At 32.3% G+C, this 11,066-nt stretch overlaps 1 protein-coding gene across 1 annotated transcript; it reads left to right on the top strand.

Moving 5' to 3' along the window:
• Positions 1 to 1,040: 1,040 nt before the first annotated feature.
• LOC127841269 (pre-mRNA-splicing factor 38-like) lies at positions 1,041 to 11,066 on the top strand. The gene is made up of 2 exons (XM_052369994.1): positions 1,041 to 1,102; positions 10,655 to 11,066. The coding sequence occupies exons 1-2, from the start codon at positions 1,041 to 1,043 to the stop codon at positions 11,064 to 11,066; spliced, it is 474 nt and encodes a 157-aa protein (XP_052225954.1).

The following is an 11,066-nucleotide window of genomic DNA, read 5'->3' as shown; positions in this document are numbered from 1 at the left end:
AAATCATTTTAATCAAGCGTTCAGCAGTGTCTTTGTCAATCACGTATACGTTGTCATCACTCGTCGAGTGATGAAGAAATGAATAGTCAAATACTGTTTTAAGACCATACATGCCATAAATTTTCAGACCAATTCCGGGACATTGAGCTCAATTTTCCGGGACTTTTGCCGAATTTCCGGGACATGAATTAATATAGCGATATATATAGACATATATGAATTTTTGAAACGCATTTTTTTACATCGTAAATTGCTAGGTTCGAAAGATTATCCGAAATATCTACTAGTATTAACGTCAAATTAAACATTTCTACTTCCGTTACTAGATACAAGCCACGTGTTTACGTGTTCAAAAATAGCACCAAATTGCTTTTGTGTACATGTCACATATCTGCAGCAAACGTGTGAGCCTATCCACGGCCGCATAAAAACTTCGTAGCGCATTTGTTACTATTTAAAGATGAGATGAAATATTGTGAAATCGGGGCGGGTTTTTTTCCACTGAACAAGTATAAAATGACGTGATGTTCATGCTTTTGTACAACGCAAAATACACCCACATTTTGCATGCGACGTTCAACATGTCTGCATAATTTTCGCGCGCTTTTTATTGAGACAAAGGATAAAGCACTGTTTATTTGACGCTAGAATGTGTTTATGTCGCGTAAGCATATCAATTCGGAAGCGTGTTTCGGATTACAAATTGAATATTGCTCATTTTAAAATCGAACGAAGCATTTACAGTTGTGCGTTAATTAATTCAACAAACTGCCATAAAATCGCACGCTTATGAAAATTACGTCAATCGTCGTCTGCATGATCTTACTGCAGTTACACTGCTTACGAGTGTTGTCGCTCATTTAAAGAGTGCGCCAAAACTGCCATAAAATCAGTATATTAAAGCCAATTAACAACCACATTAAACAATGTCGCCTTTTCGGTTTGACTGCAAACGTGAGACAATCGATATGATAATAGGACCCCTGTTAATTGATCGATTTTGACACGTAGCGTAGTCACCTATTCGGGTAGGCATTGCCATGGAGACGTTGCGGATTAGTGGGACCACACTGATTCGAGATGCAGTTAAACCTAAGATAAGGTACATGTATATATGGATTTTGTAAAATGCGGGACATTTGAAAGATTTCCGGGACTGCGGGCCATGTTCTTCATTTCCGGGACAAACCGGGACGTATGGCATGTATGTTTAAGAGCGCAGCAAATTTGCTTAATCAACACTGCGAAAGCATGAAACACGTTTTTGATTCGTATGTCTAATTCGAATGTGTGAATGAAGCACTTCGTGTTAATATTACTATAAATTATATAAGATTTGAGAATAAATTTTACAATTCTAAATATGGTACAAATAATTTAATACAGTGCCTGAAAAGATTTCCGAACTAGGTTAAAGTGTCTGGTTTAAAATTTGTATCATATCACGCAAACGAGAGTTCGGATTAACTACCCCCTTCCTTTGCTAAATATGTAGTTAAAGTGGCTGGATTTAATACCAGCTGTTGCAAGGTTCGGTGTTTTTCAATTGTCATATTTTATAACACCGCCCTGTTTATTTATAAATACGGAAAATATATGGTACTCTATTGTTTGGATATAAAAAAAAGCAACCACATTCGTACTTTGTTAAACTACAGTACCTAATTATAAACTGTTAATAGTGGTATCGTGTCTTAATCATCGGTTATTATTGAAAAGCGATAACCGTAGTTTCACATAAACTTGAATTCTACATGTAAATTACTGATTGTAATTGGCTTTAAAGGTAAAATATTAAGGTACGTGTGCCGATGTACATTCTGTAAATTATCATTAAAAATGATTATTTGTCTTAGTGATTGATTTACTTCCAAACCTTAAATCAAGTAAGTATAAAGATGTCGACTGATCATTTTAATAAGCATTTAAAAATAACACTTAGAGGAGAAAAGTTTGGTACTTACCTAACAACCTAGGAGTACCTATTCGCGAGAAAAGAGATAAAAGCATTACTTTTAAATAAACAACAAGCAAATTATCTTTTTATCATATTTTAAACTTATGCTAGTTCAAAGTGAATACCTTGCTTACTTAATCATTCTTAGATAGTATTACGCTGTGGGCGTTAATAAAACGTGGACGAAACCTGCTATAATTCGTAAATGAACATGGTGGCGTTTATTGTAGTCTACATGTTAAACGTGCAGATTAAGAAATTACAAATTCATGCCGGCAATGGTATCAACATAATGCAAAAAGCCGAATAAAGGGACCTTTTCACAGATTTTGGCATGTATTGAAGTTTGTCATTAAATGCTTTATATTGATAAATTAAAACATTGGACCTAAAAAATCTCCAGTAAAAAAACAAGAATACAATTAAGAAAAAGAAAAAAGTAACCCTCAACTGGGCTCGAACCACTGACCCCTGGAGGCCTGGTGTCTAAAGTCTTCCGCTTAGTCCACTCGACCATCCATGCTCATGTTATATGAGGATGAATTTTTACTTTATATAAGAAGTCCTCGTAGTTTCACAAAATATAACGACAACAGAACTTTCCAAATTATTTAATCGTTTCGCGTTGCAACGCCTTTTAATTTTCAGGTTTTCAAATCGACAAAATATGCATATAATGAATATTTTGGAGAATGGTAAATGTTCAGTTTTACTTTTTCCTCACAAATATCATAACTAAAACGAAAATTTGCGTATCTGAACCAACTTTTTTAACTTTGTCAATTTACCAAAACGTGAAAAGGCCCCTTTAACATGAAATTACCAGTTGCAGTTTCTGTTTTTAAAAAAGGCTTGAACTTAATAAAATGATAATGCTGGATTCGATAATACTGATTCGAATATTGCAAATAATTATAAAATGTATAAAGCTGGACATAAAAAATATATAATATATTCAACAATACAAATCCAGAAACTCTACCATGAAAGGATTTCTTTTTCTTAGCAACTACTTAAAAACACTCGACTTAGATTACCGCATTGGAAATGCAAATGCAAAATAAAAACAATACGTTTTCTTTCAATTTTTTAATGGTGAGTAACCGTTGTTGTTAATTTCGCGTGTGTAGCAGTATAAACAAGGAAGCAGTGAATAAAATACAAACACGATTTTGTTCTTCACAGTTATTATAGTTCGCAAAGCAGCTATTGTTTCATTAAACAAACAACATACTACATGTATATGTATCTTATATGGTTTATCATTTCGCAATTAAACCGGACCAATATACATTCTTAACGTTTGCAATAACGTGTCAAATGGACAATAAATATGTCCTCGACCCAAACAGGCAGCGTAGGTAGATGAGTAAAAAGTGACTGATTGTTAATTGACATTGTTTTCATAGAATTTTATGTATTTGTACCATGTCATGAGTTTGGGATACTAATAAAAATATTTGGAGGAAACTGAATATATTTCATTATTACTTTAAGTGGATTCGCTTGGTTTTTATAATATGCGTCAGACAAAAAACATAAAAAATATCGTTAAGAAAATAAGCTAATCAAAGAGTTGTGATGTTATTTTTAATGTGAAAAAATAGGAAGAAATAAGAGATTAAAAATATATCACAATTGTCATATTTATTATAGATGAACACATTGTTGTGTGAAAGGCTATTTTGTTTATTCGAGTGATTTCCACAATGTTTTGCTAACTCCGAAGTCCGATAAACCAACCAGCCTATAGGTAGCGTGCATTGCTGTTCATGTGTCGGTACATACTAGTAAAACGTATATCGGTTTTCTTATAGCATATAGCACACTACAGCCCACTGTGCAGTCAACACATATACTACTCATGCTATTAAAAAATAATAGTGTTTTCATTGTGATATTCTATATTAAAAGCGATATAAATAATTCAAAATAAACCTTATTTTACAGAATAAAGAATTTTAATGGGACTTACCAGTCGAGTTCGCCGCATCTAAAACAGCAATTATATTTTGTTTAGCCTAAATAAGACAGATGAGTAAGTTATTGAGTCGTAATAAAATATCAATTTAACAACTACGTTTTCAGTTCCCAGGTTTACAAAATTGGTGTAGGGAACAATGATAGAAATAAACTATGCACATAAAAAGTCACTGATTTTCTTATTATAATGTCATATACACAAAACGGATGTATTATGATCCTATCTGAAAATGAATGGTGAAGTTCATCGTATACCTACGCAACGTATTTTTTAAAACGAATAGTATGGACTTTCAAGTATACCTTTTTTGAAAGGGGGTTTGAGAGTAACATTTATTCCCCCCTCCCCCGTATACATTTTAATGAAAGTTGAATTGAGAGTTTTGAAGAGTGGACAAAAGAAGCACAATCCTACGGAACAAAATTAGTTCAATATCAAGCCATCAAACTGGATTTCAATCATCGACGTTGAAACCTCAATGAGGTTGAAAATTGTTACCTACAAAAAATATAATTATAAGAACTATTTATTTACAATATGTTGCAGATAGTTCTAACGGTCATTCGAATTGGGCTGCAAATATCAGAACATTGTTAACAGAATATGGGTTTGCATATATATTTGACAACCCTAACGTAATCGATCAGGATATATTTTTGAATGAATATTAAACCCATATTATAGACCCTTTAAGCAAGAAACTATTACTAAAATATCTAAAAATAGAAAATAGCTCTATTTTAAATCTATACAAGTATTGTAAACAATCACATTACTCTAAACCATATCTAGATAGTTTGTCCAAAATTAATTGTTCATTTATCATCAAACTTAGATTAAACGTAATCCTCTAAAAATACAAATAGGCCGTTATAAACAAATTCATAGAGAAGAAAGATATTGTACCGTTTGCAATTGTAGAGATAAAGAGGACGAGTACCATTTTGTCATTATATGCAATTGTTATAATGTAATTAGATAGAAGTATATTAAACATTATTACTATGCTAAACCTTATGTATTTAAATTTACGCAATTTTTGACCTCATGTTATAAGACCGATATAAGTAATCTTTGTAAGTTTGTTAAGGACACTCTAAACTACAGAAATGCACTAAATTTTGTTAATAACTGAAACACAGTTCATCTCCGAATAACTTCTCGATTAAGTATTGTTTAACAAATAAGTTCGTATAACTCTTTCACTTAATGCTATGTAATGTTGTTTTATGTATAATGTATATGTATCGAAGACGATGTACTTGTACAAGTCTTTAATAAAATGTTCTGTTCTGTTCTGATAATGTATAGACAAGAGATAAATTGGACTGATACCGGTAAATTGTATGAAAGAGTCATTTCGAAGGACAGGACTTGGTGAGGACGATTATTTAAAACTTAATACACCCTTTAGTCTTTATCAATTCTCATAAAAGCGATGTATATAAGTACCAGGTTGCTTACACAATTCCGAGTGGGAACGAGAGCAAACATTCTACAAATGTCTAACTGAGATTAATTACCGTGTGTTTTTGTGTTGTCTTTGTGGACAATTAACCATTTGAATGCATGCAGTGGTGTGGCTTTTCGTTTTAAGGGTAACACTTAGCAATGGACGTTGCAATACCAATAACATAGTTTAAGCAAATACCAAGACATGTTCGTATTATATTTCTAAAAATATAATTTGTTCTCATATTTAAATATAAATCATTAATGAAATTATTTACCAGGGTATATGCATTAACTTTTTCGTTGATAATTTAAAAAATGTTGGAAAGAACTGCATAAAAAGTACTTAATTGGTGTACTTACGATTCGCCGAAACAGTTACTGAAAAATCAAATAAATCAATAAATTTGTATCCCAATCTTAAGCAACCGTATGAGCACATGTATAAATAAATTAAGATATTTAATACATATGCTGTTGTTTAAAAACTACCATTTAAATAAGTTATATGGGACACACAAATATCTCAATGTTCACATAACCATAAACAATACAACGTCTTACACGAATTTTATCATGAAAATAATGAAATATACAGTTAAATACAAGTAATGAAGATCATTGTGACAATAGAGTCATGCTGTTCTTTTAAACGAAATACAATTCCTTTACATGTATTGTATTAGATATTTTATGTACAATTTTCATCCAAGCGTTTACCCTTTACTCGTTTCAACGGTAGCAGGAACATATTAAGTATCGCACATCTAACTTACTGTTGTTTGTAGAATGCCAATTGTCTTATTGATTTTAGCCTCTAAATGTGTTGGTACCGACCAACACGAAAACCAACGAAAAATGGCTTAATCATTATTATGCTATCAAGCGTGGTATATTTCTCTCAATTTCATATGAAGTTAATAATAGCTGCATAGCTTTTTAAATAATTATTGATACATTTGTTTGTTGTAAATAATACCTATGACGAAATAAATAAATTAATAAAAAACATTTATAAACCGATATATGTATTATATGTATATGTACTTACGTGCAAAGCATGCAAACACTAAGGCTGTTACAACCCGTTCCATGTCCATTTCCTGTTACGATAATATCACAGTAATTTTCACAATTAACTGTTCATTCTCACAGACTGAACACAAAGATGTATACAATGGGTGCAATAATACAGGTCCGGTGAAAACTACAACAAAAATTACCACACTCGGTACGGCAGCATAAAACGAACTGAGATTTTGTTATTGACAACCTTTCACGCATCAACGTCAATGAAATCCTCGTCAGGACAATGCGGTTGACAGGCGGTGGTCGTTCGGTTGTCATCATTTCACGTAAGCACGATCATGAGCAAACCATTGTTTCGCAACTCATGAACATCCTTATCACCATACCAATTGTATGCTGTAACGATATGTACTTGTGATTTGACCATAAAAGGAAACCAACTAAGCAATAAACAAATTTATGCATACTGTATTAGATTGGCCTTCATCTGTGATCTCTTTGACATGGACATTTTAGTTATTTTGTCAATCAAAATAATAGATGAGAGAGAATCAGGAAACTGGCAAAAAATATTGAAACTACACATAAAACATGTAATTTGATTGTTTTGATTTACTAAAGATAAACATTATTATTTTAAATCTGTAATGCGGCTAATCCCATACAAGTCTCTTTAGGAAAACATGGTGACTGTAAAAATATTATGCAACTAACATTAAAGATAAAAAACAACATCAACACCGACACAACAGTAACACTCATTGGAATGTAAATATTCGTAGGTTAATAAACATGCTGTGTTTTAATTACATTAAGATAATACCCAAAGTGTAAGGTTACGTTAAAACTATCAAGTAGATTAGCATGTTAAAGCAATGAGAAATGTAGATTAAAAGCAACACAGGGGTTTCACTGGCCCAAAAAAAGTTGTCGCCACTTTTTCGCGGCGTGAAAACTGTCGGTTATTCCAATCTTATTAAAAGAACAATCATTTAAAGAAACCTTACTACATTAATGTCATTGACTATATTATCACTTTGAAAAGTATGTTATTACATAAAAAAACAATAAGTAACTTCATACATGTAAGTCATACCTTCATAAGTCTTAATAAACTTTATTTGCATATAAAATATAAATAACATTTTTTCAACTTGATAAACAATACAGATAACCAAAATAATATAATATTAATAATGTTAACATCAATGTATTTAACAGCATGCTGCATAAATGTTTCAAAGTTAATTATTTAAACATAGAATCACACCAATGTACATCATTTGAAAGGACAAAAGAAAAATAAAACATCAGAAAACAAAGCATCTCACTTCCAATTGTTACACAGCTATATTTGGTCATTTGGACATGATATACTTCAGTTTCTTTTGTTAAAACGTTTTCTGTTAGTGGTGGATGATTTCAAGGTTCAATTAAATTAATGTTTTTTCACGCCTATTTCCTGACAGAAAGGCCCAGCTAATTGCCACCATCTATTCTAGCTGCCTGAAATAACATAAGACATAGTTTTACAAACTATCAACAACAAACCAACACATAAATGTCCCTATCTTTAAATGTCCAAATTTTAACATATCCGAAATATAGTACATCGAGTAAACGATATACTTTTTATTTTAGAAATGGTTGGTATCTTAATCTAAGTATATCCTTCTCAGAACATTATAATAATGAAACTATTAAACAGAAATGCTCACAAATACCTGTTGAAACAAGTTTTTATTTGTTTTAGTGGAGAAATTTTGCTTTTGCCAGACCCATGGTTTTGATAAAAAAAATAGCGGCCCTAATCATCATTATAATTATTGTCGTCGTGACAGTTTGTCCCCGTGTTACTTAATTTCTTGCTCAGTATCATAAGGAGCCGTTAATCCGATAATAACCCCCATAAAACTTGACAATAGCAGTAAAAACACCGTTTGTAACACTTACACGCTTCAGTGATTGCATTCTGCACTGTAGGTCGCTTACATCGTCGTGAATCAATATTAACAACTGACAGACGCTGGCCGCTAATGCTCGGTCGCGTGCTTTCGATTCACAGTAGCACATTATATATACATTTTCGGATAGGATTTTACCGATTTTTTTTTAATTCGCCACATTTAAAAACTTGGAGACACTTTAAAAAATTTAGCGCCATTTGGCGCCAATGGCGATCGATAGCGAAATCCCTGCAACAAAATAATAACGTTGTTCACAAAATAAATTGCAGTGAAGTTTGTATCTGCATTCTCAAGTTAGTTTATTTATAATACACCCTGTATGGTTTACTACTGCAGCTGTTTAAATATGTATTACGCTTATTAATTAACAATTGTATTACTTTTCCAAGGACATTTACAAGACTAAAATGAATAAAATGTGTACATAAATTGCGCTAAGTTCATATACATACAAACTGTATAAAATATATTCATAAATTGTTGTAGTATAAATATTAATCATGTATGGCGTAAGGTTTCTAATTTAGACAAAATAAGTTTCCCACTGTGTAAATTAAAATAATTGATACTTCACGGTGAAACAATCATACGCACTTGTAAATGCAAATAAGTAATTTTTGCCCGTCTAACTGTAATTTAATTAATAATTTGTAACATCGTTAACATGTTTACATAACCTTATAGGACCTCTGCATTAAAAAACAGGTGGTGTGATTTAATTAAGTCATAAGATGAAAGTACGCAACTTCCATTGACAGGTGTATTGTACAAACATGAGGAAATGTAATCCGAATTCTTATAGAATGGTATAATTGAAACCTTTGTAAAATTAATTGGCTTGAACTTCCCACAATATTATGTATTCGATTATTCTGTGCACGAGATAATGCGAATTAATAATGCATCTTAAGGCTTGAGGGGTTTGTCTCATGTTCACTTTAAGAAACTAATTTGGTTTAAACAAAGCGGTATTGTTTTTAAAGTTTGACTGCGTTACTATTGCTGAGTATAGCCTGGAACGTTAGGACAAGTTTTTTTGCCAATGGATAAACGTTTCTTTAAGTTAAGGACATTGATTTTACAAATATACCATTTTCGATTCTCTTTAGGTGTAAGATTTTACATATACTGAATTTTCTACTTGGAATCTATGATTACCGGTGTATGGAAATGTAATATTCTTCATATAAGCAATTCTGATAAGGCTTTAAAGTTAGTATAAATAATATTTTTTAATATTTTGTAATTTTTGCCTTTAAAATTTATTTGTGTATTTTGATACTGGATACATTTATCTTTTAAATATTGATTGACATTTTCATTAATGCTTATGGAAGGTATGTGTTCTTGGTAAGCCATAAATCATATTAGTCCAGTAGAGTTCAGTATGCTCGCAATGCAGAAAGTCCATTTAGATCAATATTTGATTAAATCATAATTTTATATTTAAACGGCACAAACGATAATTTTGTACATTAATCGGTTATTATCTTGTTCCAAAATGCTATCATTCTCACTTTTATAATAATGTCGAGAGGGCATCTTTCAAGTTTTGCCGATTTGCAGTAGGGTTTTCAATCCTAGTAATTCTGCATAAGAGCGGGCAGTGAACAATTTAAAAAAATGTTTGGGTCGCATGTACTCATGCATTGAAAGTAATTTAAACTGAAATATATATGTGAATAAAATTAACAGTTCCGTGTTTGCTTGTTCTATGTTCACTTTGTTACATTTTAGAAAACCAGATGACGAACAAAAATACAATTTGATATGCAGAATTGTTGAAACAATGAAGATTAAGTTGTCTTTTTCATTTCGTCGTCAGCATATATCACGATTAGTATCTTTGAAAAGTTTCAATATTTAGACTTTCATTCACATTTGAGTTCTATGACTGGAATAAGGGTTTCAAAAGTCGATATATTCACTGACAAATATAAACCTATGGCTAACAGATAAATGTTCGTCAAATTCAATACTTTTTGGTTGACTATATGGTAGTAAAATGATAAATTAAACATTGACATATTTCTGAAAGTAGATTTTTTTCAAATTTGAGACCTTACCAAAAGTGAATACTATTATCAAACAATGAATATTTAAAACTGTTTATTTCTTGGAACTATTGTTCTGTATTTATTACTTTTTTACACGTTGAATTGTGTAGGAGTTTGAGGCATAGTTGAAGGGCCACAGCATATATTCTAATGTGTTTATTCAACATGACCAGGCTCAGGCAGATAGAGTGTTGGCTAACAATTTCAGAGCTGTTCTTGGTGCGATTAAGTCGCATGGTCTTACTGTCAGAGGTTCACGTATTGTTCCACGGGGCTCTAGTGAACGCGCTGATTCCCCACGTGATCGTGCTTCCGGAGATGGCAACCACCATTCGGGTTTGCGGAATCGTGATCGTGCTTCCGGAGATGGCAACCACCATTCGGGTTTGCGGAATCGTGATAACCGGTATGACAGCCGTCAGCCCGGATCTAGAGACGGTTCACAGAGGCGAGATCAGGGGGGTGATATAGATAGGCGCGATTCCAGATATGACGATCGAGACGACAGTTTTAGAACTGTTCATCATGGTCGAAACCGGGGTCGTGGTGCTGGGCGTGGAGCTGGAGGCAGGGGTCGCAACGGGCGTTACAACGACAACGGAAGAAACCACAATTATTAG

This window comes from Dreissena polymorpha, chromosome 1, assembly GCF_020536995.1.
Source record: "Dreissena polymorpha isolate Duluth1 chromosome 1, UMN_Dpol_1.0, whole genome shotgun sequence".
Taxonomy (NCBI): Eukaryota; Metazoa; Mollusca; class Bivalvia; order Myida; family Dreissenidae; genus Dreissena; species Dreissena polymorpha.
This window is presented reverse-complemented; position numbering and strand designations above follow the sequence as displayed.

What these genes read in the sequence shown, in the direction of transcription:
- LOC127841269 (XM_052369994.1), top strand. Translation starts at nt 1,041, where the DNA reads ATGGAGACGTTGCGGATTAGTGGGACCACACTGATTCGAGATGCAGTT. An exon ending in GCAGTTAAACCTAAGATAAG is followed by an intron (nt 1,103 to 10,654) that starts GTACATGTATAT and finishes TAACAATTTCAG; the next exon opens with AGCTGTTCTTGGTGCGATTA.